The following is a 19,318-nucleotide window of genomic DNA, read 5'->3' as shown; positions in this document are numbered from 1 at the left end:
TTACTTGTGTTCCCTTGGCTTGAAATCCAGCAGTCCTGTGTTTCCAGAGAAGCTCACAAAAAGCAAACAGTAAAGTGCTCATACAGTATCTCGTATTACTAAAGGAAAATGCAGCTGTCTTCTATCTGTTCACTGAGTGTGATGTTGAAAGTTGTTTCACAATCCAAGTATTGCTTAACTTATCTAAATGAATATTTCTGTTTCAAAACCAGCAACAAAATATATATAAATAATTTAAAAACATGCTACATTATTTACATCTTAAAAATTCAACACAACATTGCAATACAGCAGATCAACATTAAATTGCACTGTAATATCATTACAGAGAAGGTAGTCTTGTCAAAAAGATACAGTTAACATCACATGCAGGATCTGACACCTGATACATTTACAATGTGTGGATTAAAGATTTAAATGGGATTCATCCAAGATACGTTTATCAACAAAGACTCACAAAAGTTGACAGAAGAATATGAGAAAGACCTGGGAAAAGGAAATCCTCAAACTGAGCACCAGAGAATATCGAGTGCTTCACAAGGCTTAATACTTTTGCAAAATGAAACCCCAGAGTTTAGATAAAACCACTGGACCAGGCGGCACTCAATTTTTTTACACTAAAACAATGTAATGTAGTCACTGGCATTCATACTTTAAAAGGTTAACATATTAAGAGCTGAAATCCGCTTTGATTCTATATTATAAAATGTTCCAGTAAAATGGCAAGAGTTGTTTAATATAGATAGATAGATAGATAGATAGATAGATAGATAGATAGATAGATAGATAGATAGATAGATAGATAGATAGATAGATATAAATGGTACATTGTAATACTACTACTACTATTATTATTATTATTCACATTTTCTGTCAAATTAAATTTAAAGACAAAATCCAAAATCAGCTCTTTCAATTGCAGTATTGTAGACTTTACAAATTTATCATTTAAATATTCATAATAATTTTTTTGATTGAATTAAGCCCTGAGAAATAAAAGAAAACAAAAATAAACAAATCCTTAAATGAACCAAAACACTCCTATATTACGTATATCACCTTAAAAATGCTTAACTACAATTATATAATAAACTATATATTACATTTAAATATTATTAAAACTATAATTACTAATGCAGAACAAAAATATCTCCTCTTCAGTGTTTATTACGCTGTAGCACTGTTGGTCCAGTAGAATGTGGCTTGCTGTATTCTTTTCTTCTTATTAATCTGTTAAGTAAAAAAAAAAAAAAAAAAAAAATCATTTAAAAAAAATGCAGTATACAGTATATACAGTATATATATATTGGGGTGGCATGGTGACGCAGTGGGTAGCGCTGTTGCCTCGCAGTAAGGAGACCTGGGTTCGCTTCCCGGGTCCTCCCTGCGTGGAGTTTGCATGTTCTCCCCGTGTCTGCGTGGGTTTCCTCCGGGCGCTCCGGTTTCCTCCCACAGTCCAAAGACATGCAGGTCAGGTGGATTGGCGATTCTAAATTGTCCCTAGTGTGTGCTTGGTGTGTGGGTGTGTTTGTGTGTGTCCTGCGGTGGGTTGGCACCCTGCCCGGGATTGGTTCCTGCCTTGCGCCCTGTGTTGGCTGGGATTGGCTCCAGCAGACCCCCGTGACCATGTAGTTTGGCTATAGCAGGTTGGGTAATGGATGGATATATATATAGTTTTCAAAGAGTTAAAAATACAAGTGTATATTTATTTTAATTTTAATTAAATTAGCATTTTATTATGAACGGCACGGTGGCGCTGCTGCCTCGCAATAAGGAGACCTGGGTTTGCTTTCCGGGTCCTCCCTGCATGGAGTTTGTATGTTCTCCCCGTGCCTGTGTGGGTTTCCTCCAGGTGCTCTGGTTTCCTCCCATAGTCCAAAGACATGCAGGTTAGGTGCATTGGTGATTCTAAATTTTCCCTAGTGTGTGCTTGGTGTGTGTGTGTGTGTGTGCCCTGTAGTGGGCTGGCACCCTATCTGGGGATTTGTTCCTGCCTTGTGCCCTGTGCTGGCTGGGATTGGCTCCAGCAGACCCCCGTGACCCTGTGTTAGGATATACCAGGTTGGATAATGACTGACTGATTGACTGACTAACATTTTATTAAGTTTGTTGATCTACCATGTATCCATGTATGTGATGTGAAAAAGTAAGTGCACCTTCTTTCAACTGTATGATTAATTTTTATCATGACATAAGTAAAAATCATATAGTTCTCACCAAATTATAAAATTTGATAAATCTAGGCTAATAAATCTAGTCCACATGTTGAAAACTACATAGTCCCTGTAATTCAATAGCTTGTAGATCTACCTTTGTTTTTACTAACTTGAAGAACAGTATATTTTCCTGTGTGAGCTTATCAGCCTAACACGTTGCATTGGAGGGATTTGGTCCACTCCTTTTCATAACAATGGTTCAGTTCATTGATGTTTAATCGCTTTCATATACAGCACTCATATGGGTCAATGGAGGTGAAGTCTGGAAATCCAAAACATTGATTCTTTCCTTTTCAGGTGTGATATATGGCCAACCGTTCATCCCGGCCAATACCCCCAGGTCGCCAGATGGAGCTCTCACTGCAGCATGGAGGTGCCCCGAAGGCCAGCAGGGAATCCTGGACAATGGAGTTTTTATCCACAGCCCTGCTGGATACCGTGGGGGCCGCTAGAGAATGCTGCAGGGAGGCCCAGAGACTCTTACGTGCCCTATAACCTAGAAGTACGTCTTAATCACAGCAACAGGAGGAAGGACGTGCTTCCAGGATGAAGAAGAAGAGTTTTTATATGACCCTGAAGTGTTCCTAGTCACATGAACAGAGAGAGCGAAACACTTCTGGGTCAAGGACTATAAAATAACTATGGGTGATCACAGACGTTGAGCTGAGCTGGGTGGAAGGGTGACAATGTGTCTGGGAGAGTGGAGGATTGTTTGATTAGTGATTTGTTTATTATATGAGTATTGTGGAGAGGAGGGTGCTTTGTGCACGTATTTCGTATAATAAAGTCAATATTTGGACTTTTACCTGGTGTCTGGCGTGGTGTCCGAGGGTTCAAGGGAGCGATAGCGCTCCCTATCTGTCACACAGGTAATGATTTATAGATTTTCTGGTTTGCTTTAGATCATTGTCCTTTTACGTGATCTAAACACAGTCAAAGTTTAGCTGTGACAGCTTTACATTTTCCTTCTATAATACTAACTAAATGCACTGGATTTGTAGCACTCTGATTACCTTCTTAGTTGATATGATTTTATATATATTTTATGATTTTTTAAATATATATATATATATATATATATATATATATATATATATATATATATATATATATATATATATATATATTATACTGTATATATACATATACTGTGTATACGAGGGACATTTGAAAAAATTTCCCCACGTAGTTTTTTTTCTTATGAATTTCAAAAACAAATTACATCACTTTTTTACATAGTCACCTTCATTTGCAATGCAATTTTCCCAGCGTCGTACCAACTTTTTAATGCCCAATTACTATTTGTCCCATCTTCACCGTTTCCAGCGAAAATATAAAAATGCGGAAACTTTTTAAATGTCCCTTGTATACTGTATGTACTGTATACATATATATACCAGTTAAAACTTTAGGAACACCATCATATTTTAAATTGTTATTGAAATGTAAGCAGTTCAAGTCCAATAAATAACCTGAAATGGTACAAAGGTAAGGGGTAAACTGCCAGAGGAAAAAGAATAGTTTAGGTCAGCAAAAACTGATAACAAAAGTAATTTTCAGAGTCATGCAAAGAGGCATTATCAGGGAACAAGTAATGGGTTAACAAAGTATACTTTAACTGCAGCAGTGAAAGTTAATTAAGCATTGAGAGTTGATGCAAACCATTTTTACAGGTGTCCCAATATTTGCCGATTACTGAAAAAATTCCCTGTCTGTTTAACAACACTATTGGAACAACCTGTGGTATTATTTGGACAATATTGCAGTGTATATTGCTATCAGAATAGTGAGAAATGGACAGAGAAAGATAAACAGATCATTACAACACTTAAAAGTGGAGGTCTTTCCTCTAGAGAAATTGCAAACAAAGCCAAGGTGTCAGTGAGTCGTTTCCAACACCATCTGAAGGAAACACAAACAGGAACAGGTCTGGCAGACCCAAAGCCACAGAAGAATCAGAAGAGAAGTTCCAGAGAGTCATCAGCTTAGAAGATATGTGCCTCAAATGGACAACAGCTTCAAGCACAGCTTAACAGTGATTGAAGAAAGCAACATTCATTTTCAAATGTGAAGAGAAGACTTGGAGCTGTAGGTTTGACAGGTCAAGTGAGAGTAAGAAAGCTGTTACTACAATGTTTAAAAATTTTAGAGTGCCCCCATTTTTTCAGTTTTTACTGAAACTTATGTAGTTTAATGCCTCAATGTACCACTGCTCTGTTCTGCACAACTGTTAAGCTGTGCTTGAAGCTGTTCTCCTGAATGGCGCCTATCATGCAAGCTGTTGAATATTAGTTAAGCGATTATGCATTTAGATATACGTGTATAGTATAAATTTTTACAAAAAAATGAAATATGTGTATGTAATATGTTTACATAGAATGTAAAAATAATTTATATTGACCAATCATCTTCTTAACTAAATTAAAGTTCTTACACTACTGAAAAGTTGTTAACTGAATTGAAAAGTATGCATTATTAAACTAATCTAGTGGGAAATGTTAAGGAAGTAATGCACACTTAAAATACACACAGATTCCCTGTTGCCTTACCCATAAGACTGTCTAACACCTCCCTGGACACTTAAATAACTGACTGCAACATAAGCATCCAAATATATACATTTTATAAAGTTTAGTTTGACTTGAGCAGCAAGCTAGTGTAGGGAGAAGCACTGTTGCCTCCTGGCTACAGGGTCTTTGGCTCGTATGTAGGCACAGGGATTTTTCTTCTGGTGCACTCTATTTCTTTGCCCATTTTAAAGATGGCAGTGTTAGTTTAATGTTGTGTCTTCAAAATGCTGTCCGACTTCTATAACCCTGAAATAAACTGAGCTGATCTGAATGTGGATGGCTGGACTTCAATCTAACTTCTCAGTCAGTGTTTCAAAATACAAATATAAACCACAGGAACATAACTAGGTGACTTTGAATTTTTATATAGTGTAAAAATTTAGAATTTGAAGTAAGGAGCCAATTGTGAATCCGACACCACATGCATACCTCCACTCATTCACACTGTTGCCTGAAATTCATATATTTGGGATGTGCAAAAGGTGTAGAAATTCACGCCAAAATCTTAATACTTGTTCCCCTGCAAGTATTCACCTGTCTGAACACCAAGCAATGTTGACCACGAGATTCACTTTTGTCTTGAAAAGCCAGAAACTAATCTTGGGCAATAGGCAGGAACCAAAACCGAGCAGGATGCCAGTCTTTCATGGAGGACACTCACAAACCCACTTTAAACTGGTCTGACAAATTGCTCTCTAGTGTCACTGGCTGAGCACTACCTGCCAGTTGTGAACCAGTAACCCTTAGGTTAGATAGAAACTCTGAAATTGTGGACAGTAATGGGAGAACTCCAAACCACAAGTGAATGGGAGAGCTTCTAAGGTATAAGCAGTGCATGTCCGTGTGTGTGATGTCAGGCTGAGCTCTCTTCCAGACCTCCATTTCTGTGTGCAAATGAACTACTAAACCTACTTAGAGTATTAATGTCCATATCTGTGGGTTATGGAAGGAACCTGTAGAAAACAGAGATACCTGAACAAACTTTTTTTTATATCATTTCTATAGGTTTTACCATGAAAATGAATGGATTGATGATGTTTCAGGAAGCATTTTACCATTTTACTGTCATCTGCAAAGAAGGACTATTGCTTTGCTGAAAGACACCCTTGGGCAACGGAGATATTAAAGACACTTTTCCATTCATCCATAACCCTATTTATTTTTCTGATAATTAATTTTACTTGTAAGAAAACACAGTAGGCATCTTTGTTTCCAGCCCTATGAGTGCCGAAAATGTTTTGACATTTATATGAAAAACATGTCACAAAAAATGATATGGAAACAAATTAATGGCCTTTACGGAAAATATATGAAAAAATATTCAAATCTGACCTGCACACTTGTTATCCTGAATAGATTTTAGAGATCAAAGAACAATACTGGATGTTTGTTTTTCTAACCCTGTGACACTTTCCAAATACAAATTAATTGCCTGTTCATGAGTAATCAGCTTTATTACACTTTCCCGACACATGTTTGTTGCTGCCCATGCAATTTGTACAATCAAAATGTTATTTTTCTACTAAAGGTATGGTATGCTACAAGCATCAGTTTTTTCTCCAATGTAAACTCATTTTGAGCAATGATCTAGTTATACATTAAGTATGATGACTGTGTCTTCAAAATATCACTTACTAAGTGTTACATTAAAAAAGTGCTGGTATTCAGTTTATGGTAAAGGAAAAGAAAATACAGACATACTGTATTTATGAAAACATGAGGTGATGTGCACTTCTTATTAGAGTACAGTTAGTCTACATCTACTTGGACTGAAAGTTTATTTCTTTTGCTTTGGAATGTTGATTAAACATGTCAAGTAAAATATGAATGCATATTTTTGCCTAACACCTTACAGTCAGGGCAGCATTTTAAATATAAATTGTTCATGGGCTCTTTTGTTCTAATAGCTTTGCTTTGACTTTGTAGACCCTCCTTTAAGTTGGGCTGCCTTAGCCATTATTTAAATTCCAAATAAAAATGATGTTTGGGTATAGAATCCAGTGTAATGTAACCTAGTGCTAACAAATTGGCAAAGCATAACTAATCTGTTTCAGAAATATTGCTGACCATAAGTTTCAAGTATGCAGTGTAAGTGGTCCTGTATGCATGCACATTTCTTCTTCTAGTCTGAGCCACAAAGGCCTTTGTTAATAGAAATATTGCATTCATTTGTTCATGTACACATACCATTAGAAACCACTGTTTGTATGCAACCACAGTGGGCTTCTCTTACTTTGTCCTAACCATTTATTTATTTTCTAACAAGTTTTTATATTTCATTGCAGCATAAGGATAGATAGATAGATAGATAGATAGATAGATAGATAGATAGATAGATAGATAGATAGATAGATAGATAGATAGATAGATAGATAGATAGATAGATAGATAGATAGATAGATAGATAGATAGATCAGGTCAGGTCAGGTCAGGTCAGGTCAGGTTGAGGAGCATGCACTGGTACAATGCGTTGCCGCACCCACCACACAATGAAACAGCTCCCAGGCAGACATGCAGTCCAGTACCACCCTCCGGAAATGACCGGAGGTTACATGGGAGTCCCCTTGGCCTGGTCCAGCCACTTGAGTCCTAAACAATGAGGATCCTGTGAACCAGATCACCCTCAGGGAATCATGGGGAATTCGTCTCAGGTCACTGGATAGCGTCCATGTCTCGCAGCCATATAGCAAGACAGGAAGCACCAGGACTCTAAAGACTTGGACCTTCATCCTTTTACAGAGATATTTTGAAAGCCACACGCCCCTTTCCAATGTCCTCATGACCTCCCATACTCTCCCAATCCGTCTACTGACTTCATAGGAAGAGTCACTAGAGACATAAATGTCACTGCCAAAGTAAGTAAACCTCTCGACAAGATCGACACTCTATGTGCAGAGAGACACACTGCTGATGGCTGTGCCTAAGAGGTCATTAAAGGCCTGAATCTTGGTTTTTATCCAGGACACTCGCAAACCCAGACACTCTGCCGATATTCGCGTTTGTGCTCCATGAGAACCCTCAGTGTCAGGATGCAGTCGATGGTAGACTTCTTAGGCATAAAACCAGACTGCTCCGGTCACTGGTACAGTAGGTGAGCAAGTGATCATGGATCCTATCGAGGACAACCTTAGCAAGGACCTTACTGAGAGCAGTGTTATTCCCCTGTAGTTTCCACAATCCAGGTGATCATCCTTCCTTTTCCAGATAGGGACAACAAGTTCCGTTTTTCAGTCAGTTGGGATGATGCCAATCGCCCAAATGGAAGCAAAGATTGCTTGCAATGCCAGGAGGACAACCTTACCACCAGTGTGGAGAAGTTCATAGGTAGATTAAAATGAATGCATATTTTCCTAAACTAGCTAGTCATATTTTAGAAAAATACGTATTGATTCACTCTCTGATTCAACAGTATTTATCTATCCATATACTGTATATGGCTTATTCATTTAATTCTTCAATCATGCTTATTTAATTATAGTCCTGGAGCAGCTGCTATGGCTGCAGGTTTTCATTCTTACTCTTTTTTTTTTTTAATTAGTGACCAGTTTTTGCTGTTAATTGACTTAGTTTCCCTTAATTTTAATTTTCATGTTTTTTTAAGATTCAGTCGACTGAATTGATCAATATTTTCCTTAAATGGTAGACAAACAAAAAGGAGTTGTGAATTAAGCCAACAGATGACCAGTTAATTTGCGGCCTCAAACTCTTACCAACTTCACTCAAACCAGTTTCTTAATTAGACGTCAATTCTTATTGTTAATTAAACCTGTTATTTAATTCCATGGCTTGTCGGTACTTTCATTCTGCCACAGCTGACATTGCCAAAACTGTTGATTTTCTGTTTTTCTAAGGACATGTCAAAATATTTTGTGGATCTGAGCAGGTCAACATTACTGAGACCTTCACCTTTCTATATTTTCAGATATTGTATGATGGACAATGTATCTCATTATCTAACTATCGTTTGGCTGATAATGAAGGAAAAAAGAAATAATTAGGGGATCTGAGTCTTAAATAGCAAATCAATTAAAATAAAGGTGAAAGAGTTCATTATCAGCAAAAACTTGTCCCTACTAATTAAGAAAAGAGTTTGAATGAAAACCTACAGCCACTACAGCCCTCCAGGATCATTGTTGGAAACCCCTGAAGAGACATGGAGTTTTTAAAAATGAAAACCACTGAAGCTGTAATATGTTACTTGAGACAACTCTGTTTTCGAAATGGTCTCTACATGAGTCATAATGTCTTCCATTAAGCCCACGGTTTTCAAACTTTTTTGAACAAGTACCACTCCGTGAGGACCAGTAAACTGAAGTACCACTGTCAATGAATCGTTTATTTACGCCTGTGTTGTTTTGAAGAAAAAGTCACTATAATCACTATAATGACTATAATTATGACGTTAAAGTGATATTAAACTAATTAAGGAAATGGGTGCCCGCTCTAATAAAAGCCGGCTTGGAGTCTTCCACGCATTTACAGTAGTATACTTATACTATATATCATTATATGCAACATATTGGCATTCAAGCAACATCGATTTGTGGAAAATAAAGGACCACACAAGTACCACTTGGCATGACTTGAAGTACCACCAGTGGTACGCGTACCATAGTTTGAAAACCGTGGCATTAAGCTACGTTACATATTCGCGTGTCTGCTAGTTTACTTAGTAGTTCTGTGAATGATAAAATCTTCTGGGACCTTCTTTTGCCTCCCCTTTTATTTATTTATTTTAGATGTTATAACACACACATACACATATCAAAGTAGTTTAAGAGCATCACTCAACCTAATGTGCATGTCTTTAGAATATGGAAAGTGATGAGAAACACCTGGAAAAAATCAATGTGGACATGGGGAGACCATACAAACTCTACAATTTTGCTGGAGTTAGTACCTTAGTTATGCATCAGTTCATGTAGATATGGGGCAGCTCCAATGGCCCATATGAAAATGTACAAGCTTATTAGTTCTTAATAATAAACGCCTTATTAAGTCACATATGGAGTAAACATAATATTAAATACAGAGTATTCCTAAAACTTACTTACAGCCTCTTGTGAAATATCATTGAGGGGAAGAAGGTGCATGGGTCATGTGGGACTTAGCCTAAAAGAAAGATAAAGCAATGCTATCACATATCATCAAAAATGAGAAAATCTTTTTTGTGTATTCCTTCCTCAATAGTCAAGTCCACTCAACTCCTGTTTACATCCTTAAAACATTAAGGGAAAACCTACCTCTTGTTTTTCTAATGACAAAAAAAAGTTTAGGATTCTTAAAGCTAGGCAACTGATTGTGTCAACTGATTTTGCCATATTTAAAGCAAAAATAACAAGTAACATTCTCAACGCTGATTAATTCAATTCAAGGGCATGTGGCCTACCACAGCAGCATGGGACACAAGGCAGGAAGCATTCCTTTCTTGTTTCATCAGTTCATCTGAGAGGCCACAAACTCACCCACCCACTCATATGGGTCAAATGTATTATCAGTCTGCTTAATTGTATTAGTTGTAATTAGTTTTTGGGTGGTAGAAGGAAAACATTTATTCAAAGATGCAAACAAATATTCACTGGGAAATATATGGAAGTAAATGATCAAATTCTCACAATGCTCCAACTGTGAAAAGAGCTAAAGTATGTTTCTCTATAAGCCTTAATTTTACCTAAACAAATTTAGAATACCCATGCATTTGCAAATTTGAGATACTCACTCATATGGGGACATCTTGGAGTTACCAGTCAACATGCATTTCTTTGAGTTGTGGAAAGAATACCAAAGTTTATTAAGAAATATCTATCCACACATGGGGAGAATGTGCAGCAAACTCCATACAAACTGGGGAGGGATTTGTACCTTCAAATCTGGAACTTTTTATGAGCCAGCACAATCCACTTTGGCAGCCAAAACTGAATGATGGACCTTTAAAGAATACTGTACCTGCTGATGAAGCGTGTAGTGAAGACTGCGATCTGAAAGCCAGGGGTGCTTCAGAGACTCAGTTGCACTTATCCTCCAGCTGGAATAAACAAATATATTGCCTAAATGACATGTAGGCACAGTAAAGATTATAATTAGGTTTCAGTAAATTTTCCTATTACAATGTATTGGATATCCATTAATGGAATACTGCGTATAAAACGAGGAACATGGAATAAAAGAGTACATTTGAAAGAAGATGGAAACCTCTCTTGGCAAAGTGATGCAATTTTAGTAGGAACTCCAGTTGTATCCAACAGTTAGCCAGAATTTATCATATAGTGCAGCGTTTCTCAACCTTTAAGTATTTGCGACCTGAGTTTTCATAACAGTTTTTATCGCGCCCCCCCTAACGTTTTTTTGAAACCCTAATAAAATTTATTCCTATATTTTTTGCTGCCGATACACCGCTACAAGTTTAAAATTTCCCTACGAATAGCGAAATTACGCCACATATGGCAATATTCGAGCCCCCTTTTTTGTTAATTTTTATTATTATTAATTTTGTTAATTTTTTGCACCACAGTTTGAGAACCGCTGATATAGTGTGAGTAACGATATCAGGTGTAATGCAGGATGCAACCCTACATGGGGCACCAGTCCATCACAAGATTCACAAACACTTGCATTTTTGTTCTTTGGGCTAATTTACAATCACCAGTCAATGCAGCCAACAAATCTTTGGGATTCAGGAAGTAACTGCCTGGGGAAATCCAATACGGACATATGGAGGATGTGAAGACTTCACTCAGATACTGATCGGGTTAGGAATTACACACATGCCACTAGAAGCAGCACTAACCACTGCCTCATCATAGTTTCTCCAGGTTTAAGTAACTGATGCTTCCTCCTTAGTATTTTGTCCTTCATCTTGAAGCTTCCTTGTTAAAGAGCCCTTTATACAAACCAGAATACAAGTCATAATACAAACTGTATTGACTTGCACATTGTTGCTGAGAAAGGGAGTAATGGCTGAGGGAGGATGCTCACAATGTGCGCTAGATTCTCAACAGCTGTAAAATAAATTTTTACGGTCTAATTACAAACTTATAATCTGGAATAGTTTTTGTTTTTGCAAAATTACAATTTTGTTAAATTAATATGACATGTGTATTGTGTGTTTCTATTTGTTTAGTATGATGTCCTCACAGGTGGCGCAGTGGTAGTGCTGCTGCTTTGCATTAAGGAGACTGTGGAAGATTGTGGGTTTGGTTCCTCCCTGTGTGGATAGTGCTTTGAGTACTGAGAAAAGTGCTATATAAATGTAATGAATTATTATGATAGTAACGTCATGCTGACATTTTCCAAGGAAGAGTTCTTTCTTGGGCACAGACATTTTGTTATTCAAATACATGGGCATCACAATGTTGTTTATTACATTTCTAGGCACCCTAGTTTTGGAAACCTTTCTTCAATAATAGAAACATATGTATTTGTTAGAATAAGACATAAGGATGTCTTATATATTTTTAGGATTTCTGGATTTCTTCTTTTGAAATTAATTTGTTTTGCATTTTTAGTATTCTAACTTCCTTTTTTTCTGCCCTGAACATGCTTTATTCTTTACCCTTTTCAGCTATTTTCTCTCCCAGTCATACTTATTTCCCTGCCCTTGGCATGATGTGCTACAAAGAAGATGGGGAAATGCAGGAATATGTACAAATGGACAAATGCAGGGCCCTGCAATGTCCTTAAAATAAGAAAAAAATATGGAGGATGCTGAGTGCTCCATAATCATAGAGACAAGAGGTCCAAAGTAATAAAAGGGTAATTTATGAGTAGGTAAGTAGTGCTCCACAGATTTTTCCAGATGTAAATGCAGGAGGGACTCGATGGGTCCACAATGTTCTTGTTAGAGAACAAGAAGATAATTTAAAGCCTTGAAAGGTTGACACTTTAAGGGTAGTGAAAGGCTCAGGCATGCAAAGACTCCAGGATATGTTAAGCAGAGCTCTAGCTTGGTGTCCTTGTTTAAAATATTGGGACATGACTAATTGTGGAAATGACTTCCAGGCATGGCCAGAAGGATCCCAGGATGGGGAGCAAAAGCAGCCTTGTTGCCAGAGAATCAAGCATCTTAATGTCAGGAGGGTTCTGGTTGACATGTGCCTAAAGAGTAGAAGAGGTTGGAACACTGAAATAGAGAGACAGAAAGTGAAGTGAGCCTTAGTGCAGAAAATTTCCAAGTTGGTCCATCCCAGTTACCAGATATGTGTAAAAACACCACAAATAAAGGCCCAGACAGGCTTAGGCTTATCATTTTTCCCCTTTATTATTTGTACTTGCTGTTACTGCTTTTGTGCCTCCCCTGTTTTATATTCATAATAAAACTCTTTGGTTTTGATTGTTCAGGGATTCAGATGCAACTTACTGTATCTTTCACACTTTATTTACTCAAATATATAAATTCTATCAAATACACATTGTATTGTGATATGTACATTAACGTATGTTTTTATTTTTCATGTTTGTTCTTTGTGTAGGTTCCATAATACTAAGCATATTTCAGAAAACATCTTTATTTTTCATACATACAATATTCTTCTGCAGTAACAAAGAAAACATCAACAGCACAAACTGCAACACACAATTCATAAATTTATCACTGACATCTTTATTTTCTGAGGTACAGTCAGCTTTTATAGGGAATTAAAAAATAAGAAATTACCTTTTGTCTTTGATTAGAAGTTTTCTGATGAAATCTTTGGCTTCCTCTGAGACATTTTTAAATTCTTCTTCTTCAAAGTCCCATCGGCAAGAAAGGATGTTATTGAGAGTTTCATTGTCATTCTCCCCTAGGAATGGAGAAAGGCCACTGAGCCTAGAAACAAAAAAATGTACTAGAACATTTACTCAAAAAAGAAAAGTATTGGCTTTTTGCAGCAACATAAAATTATGACCAAATGTTGGGTTAGGAAATTATCCTTAATTTTGAGAAAAGGACTAATTTAGTTGATATATTCTGTTTGCATTAGAATAGAAAAGATAGCTTGCAGGTGGTACACAGGATGGACAGGCATCCTGACAAGGAGATGGGAAGATACCTTATCTGGATGGGATGCCCCAAGTGGACAGAAAGGCATCCCGGCCGAGAAAGGGAAGCATGTCATACGTGGACAAGGCTGCCCAAATGGATGGACTGATATCCCAGCCAGTAGAGAAGATGGTCCCTTACCTGAAGCCCCAAATGAATGGTAAAGTGTCTCAACCGGACAATTGTGTAACACTATCCCTGGCTGACGTAGAAAAGGAGAACAGGCAGGGACTGTCTCTAGGGGGTGTTTATTCCCCCCAGCTGCTAGGTGGCAGCGGCCCTCAATATCTGCCCCCATTTGGGAACCAGCAGGAAATGCTGGGAATTGTAGTCCATCAGCGCAGCCCTGCTGAGGTCCATGGGTGTCACAAGAGGATGCTATAGGGAGATGTACTCCCTGTTATGTGGGATTTCCCTATGACCAGGAAGTGCTTCTAACAGGCAACAGTCCTGGCACCAGAAGTACCCCTGGGTCCTCAATAAAAGGGACCGCATTGCCTTGTCCAGGCCAGTCAGAGCTGGGAGGAGGACGAGCAACGCTCAACTGGAGGAGAGCAGTGCGGTGGAGAGAGGAGAGATGTTTGGAGGAGACATAACTTGTGCTTTGGTGCTTTTGTGAGGTATTTGTGTAATAAACACCCATTTATTTGAACCCAGCAATGTCTTGGTGTTTTCATGTTGGGGTTTGGGGCTCTCGGGTGTCCCCGAGCTTTCATATTATGATGTCATTTTTAACTTGCTGAAGTTTTATGATAAATACTAAATTATTTATGATAACCAAACAATCTCCATTCCATTTGAATTTTGTTCTTTCACCAGCATATGTCCCCTAAACAATTAGATGTATATAGTGTAGTAGCACCTGTCCAAACTATTCCTCCTACTAGTATTTAAAAACTAATTCGATAATTAATTGTCTTTAACCAACATCGTAGTTTACTCCTGTGCTACTGAAACAATACCAAATCAAATAAAAATTAGGAAAAAGGTACTTCAAATGTCCTAATAAGTTAATGCTGTCAAGTCCTAAAGCAAAAAATAGAAGGAAATTACTTACAGCATATATGTAATCACTCCAAGGCTCCACATGTCGGTAGGAAATGAAACAAAATCATAGTTGATAACTTCTGGAGCAAGAAATTCTGGTGTTCCAAAATTAACTTTAAGCTTTTCCCTTGGTTTATATCTAATAAATTATAAGGAGATAAATGAAAAACAAGTTTTAAAGGAATATGTTCTAATAGAGTTTGATATACACTTAAGGTTTGCTTCTCCAGACTTTCTATAAATTAGCATAACAATGAAAAAGAGCTAAAATTAAACTTATGCATCAAGATCACAGTAAATTAAATCACCTTTTACAAGTTGCACAGTAGAACATTGTTTTGTAATTTTTCTCAAAATGTGATATTTACCATTATATTTTTTTATTTGCACAGTTCAGTGTTGGTTCCTTCTTTTTTTCCCCCTTGTAAAGTGTGCATTGTGGGAATTGTGAGTAACCAAGCTAGAATTACCCTAATAGCCCCTGGTGTCCCTGAAACCCACCTGAGCCTTCTACCACTCCTAAATAGCCAAACAATCTACCCAGCCTCCCTTGTTATATTGACACAACAGTCTGGGGACTATGCGTCTTTTAGCAGGGTGCAGTTCTGGCACTCTTTGTTCTTTGTCTCACTTAGTCTCGGAGAATACAATCTCTCAAGCAAGTTTCCTATCTTCTACCATACTATGGGAATATGGCATTCTGCCCCAGAGGCCACAGCATTCTGTCATTTAGTACTCATTATTGTGAAAGGCTGTTAGTATCATTCATGAAGTTGTTATGTGAACATATACTGTCACACATGTGCGTTGGACACCAAGCCCTATAAAGCCAGTCATCCCCGTGTCAGACCAGAAGACAGTTTTCCTCAAAGCCAGACCCACTCAGCCTAACAGCATTTGCAGACCAAGAGAAGGTTATAGCATTTATTTCTATTGTTTGAAATCATATATATTATGACGGATGGCCAGGATCCTTAACTGGCTGGGATGATGTTGTAATGGAATGACAGGGGGACCAGATGTACACAAGGCACTGCATGCCCCGGAGTGCTAAAAGGCAGCTCCCCTGGGTAAACCAGCAGCACCTTGAATTCCCGCAGGCCTCTGTGGGAGTTGGAGTCTGGCACAGCCCTGTTGGGGTCCGTGGGAGCCACTAGGGGGAGCTGCAGAGCCCCACTTTGCAGGGCTTTCAACACACGTGGGAGTGATTCCAGACCTTGCTAACAAGCCACCTGAGGTACTTGCAGTTACAGCATAAAAGTGGCTACCTGTCTTCATTTGGGCAGCCAGAGTTGGGAAGACTAGGACGAAGTTTACCAGAGAAGGAGTGGAGGTGGAAGGAGAGACAGAGAGAAAGAGAGAAAGAAGAAAAGAAAGTGCTGTGCTTATTGTACTAGACTTGGTGCTCCCTTATAAATAAGGCCTTGTATGTTGTTAGACTTGTGCCTGGTGTCTGCCTTTGTTGGGTTTTGGGGAGCATATACAAACAAGCATGTAAAAACCTAATAATTTTACTTTCAATTTAATTTGAATTCAATTTCAAATACCATCTTTAATTTTTACTTATAAACCAAGACAATTAGTTTTAACACTGATAAATAGAGGTGAGGTGTAGTATTGTACAGTACAATACATAGTCACTATTTTCAATCATTTTGTGCCCTCATTCACAAGTATCTTACAACAGTTAGATAGTAGAGGCTTTTTATTCCATTAGTATGACTCCAAAATATACATTCACTGTAAGTAAAGGGGGTTGGTGGTGATAAGAACAGTAATAATATTGGAAGAATAAACTGACATTATAAAGTGGGCAGAAAGTGGAGGATATATTAAATAATATACAATACTTCACAACAACAACACTGGAGAAACAAACAGGATCTGCTCTTTACTAAACATTGTAGGATCTTTAAACATAAGGTCGACATACTCTACATACCCATTGTATTGTAATATTGCTCACTGGCACTTTATTAATGCATTTTAATATGTTCTTCTGCAAGGTAAATAATGAAGTAATCTGCATTTTTGGTGATATTCCATTAAGGGACAAGTTCTGACTTGCAAATGTCCACAGGGATGGAATTTGTTCATAATGCTGCGTCCCACCTGTATATATGTAAAATTTTGGAAAGAAATCTATCCAGTGGTTTTCCCAAATATACATGGGAAAATCACTCCATGGCTCCACATGTCAGTAGGAAATGAAACAAATAGTTGATTGAAGTTGATATGATAAATCATAGTTGATAGAAATATCTGTGCAAAATTTGAGGAATATACAGTGCATCTGGAAAGTATTCACAGCGCATCACTTTTTCCACATTTTGTTATGTTACAGCCTTATTCCAAAATGGATTAAATTCATTTTTTTCCTCAGAATTCTACGCACAACACCCCATAATGACAATGTGAAAAAAGTTTACTTGAGGTTTTTGCAAATCTATTAAAAATAAAAAAATTGAGAAAGCACATGTACATAAGTATTCACAGGCTTTGCAGTGAAGCATCCTGCATCCTGTTTCCCCTGATCATCCTTGAGATGTTTCTGCAGCTTAATTGGAATCCACCTGTGGTAAATTCAGTTGACTGGACATGATTTGGAAAGGCACACACCTGTCTATATAAGGTCCCACAGTTGACAGTTCATTTCAGAGCACAAACCAAGCATGAAGTCAAAGGAATTGTCTGTAGACCTCCGAGACAGGATTGTCTCGAGGCACATATCTGGGGAAGGTTACAGAAAAATTTCTGCTGCTTTGAAGGTCCCAATGAGAACAGTGGCCTCCATCATCTGTAAGTGGAAGAAATTCAAAACCACCAGGACTCTTCCTAGAGCTGGCTGACCATCTAAACTGAGCGATAGGGGGAGAAGGGCCTTAGTCAGGGAGGTGACCAAGAACCGATGGTCACTCTGTCAGAGCTCCAGAGGTCCTCTGTGGAGAGAGGACAACCTTCCAGAAGGACAACCATCTCTGCAGCAATTCTCTGGTCTGATGAAACAAAGATTGAACTCTTTGGTGTGAATGCCAGGCGTCACGTTTGGAGGAAACCTGGCACCATCCCACCAGTGAAGCATGGTGGTGGCAGCATCATGCTGTGGAGATGTTTTTCAGCGGCAGGAACTGGGAGACTAGTCAGGATAAAGGGAAAGATGACTGCAGCAATGTACAGAGACATCCTGGATGAAAACCTGCTCCAGAGCGCTCTTGACCTCAGACTGGGGCGACGGTTCATCTTTCAGCAGGACAACGACCCTAAGCACACAGCCAAGATATCAAAGGAGTGGCTTCAGGACAACTCTGTGAATGTCCTTGAGTGGCCCAGCCAGAGCCCAGACTTGAATCCGATTGAACATCTCTGGAGAGATCTTAAAATGGCTGTGCACTGACGCTTCCCATCCAACCTGATGGAGCTTGAGAGGTGCTGCAAAGAGGAATGGGCGAAACTGGCCAAGGATAGGTGTGCCAAGCTTGTGGCATCATATTCAAAAAGACTTAAGGCTGTAATTGCTGCCAAAGGTGCATCGACAAAGTATTGAGCAAAGGCTGTGAATACTTATGTACATGTGATTTCTCCGTTTTTTTATTTTTAATAAATTTGCAAAAACCTCAAGTAAACTTTTTTCACATTGTCATTATGGGGTGTTGTGTGCAGAATTCTGAGGAAAAAAATTAATTTAATCCATTTTGGAATAAGGCTGTAACATAACAAAAGGTGGAAAAAGTGATGCGCTGTGAATACTTTCTGGATGCACTGTAGGTTCCATACTAGAAATATAATGTGTGTGCATATTTGTAAAAATGTGGGACATCTTCTTACCTTCTTGCCAGTCCAAAGTCAATAATTTTAATTTTGTTGGTAGCTCTGTCGACACAGAGGATATTTTCAGGCTGTAGAGCAAAAAAAAGAAGCTAGTATACTAAGCATTTTAATCACACTGAGGTTTCTGTTCTTCAGCCCATTTTTCCTTTAACAATAAAACTTATACCACTGATGCCAAAAATACATATCATTGAAGACATCCGTTTGATTATATACAGGATATTTTGTATGCACAAAAGGTTTTAGGATGTATTCACCATTTAAGGTGCATTAATTGAAATGTTAAAGATTTAACTGATTGTGCTAAACATATCCTTTGGATTGCTTTTACAGTCCAATAATACTTATATGTTTTTCAAATTGTACAATAATTTAAGGGCATCATGATGACCACTATCTCAAAGGCCCAGAAGACTATGCTTGATTCTGGCATGGACAAGGCTTGAGGAGAGTTTACATGTTGTTCCTGTAGTTCTGTGAATTGTTCACTGGGTATTTGGGTTTTGTTCTTACATGCCAAGTTACAAGTTCAAGGAGGCTGTGAATCTAAACAGGCACCATAAGAATAAGCGCACCTTGTGACAGACTGGGACATCAACTAGGAGTGGTTCTTACCTACAAACCTAATATTGGATTAA

At 38.0% G+C, this 19,318-nt stretch overlaps 1 protein-coding gene across 6 annotated transcripts in view; it reads right to left on the bottom strand.

Annotated features, from left to right (window-relative positions):
• Positions 1-835: 835 nt before the first annotated feature.
• The window catches only part of LOC114653592 (myosin light chain kinase 3-like), a 189,929-nt gene continuing 171,446 nt past the window's right edge, over positions 836-19,318 (bottom strand). For 5 of the 6 annotated variants that reach the window (XM_051928837.1, XM_051928838.1, XM_051928839.1 and 2 more), the window contains 5 exons: positions 18,678-18,748; positions 14,863-14,991; positions 13,440-13,592; positions 10,733-10,811; positions 836-1,230 (listed from right to left, as the gene is read on the bottom strand). In XM_051928837.1, the coding sequence (XP_051784797.1) occupies positions 1,168-1,230; positions 10,733-10,811; positions 13,440-13,592; positions 14,863-14,991; positions 18,678-18,748 (495 nt within the window). In that variant the 3' untranslated portion in view covers positions 836-1,167. Of the gene's footprint in view, positions 1,231-9,840; positions 9,899-10,732; positions 10,812-13,439; positions 13,593-14,862; positions 14,992-18,677; positions 18,749-19,318 lie in introns of all 6 variants that reach the window. The other variant, XM_028803991.2, reaches the window with a different exon arrangement.

The sequence above is a fragment of the Erpetoichthys calabaricus genome, chromosome 6 (genome assembly GCF_900747795.2).
Source record: "Erpetoichthys calabaricus chromosome 6, fErpCal1.3, whole genome shotgun sequence".
Taxonomy (NCBI): Eukaryota; Metazoa; Chordata; class Cladistia; order Polypteriformes; family Polypteridae; genus Erpetoichthys; species Erpetoichthys calabaricus.
This window is presented reverse-complemented; position numbering and strand designations above follow the sequence as displayed.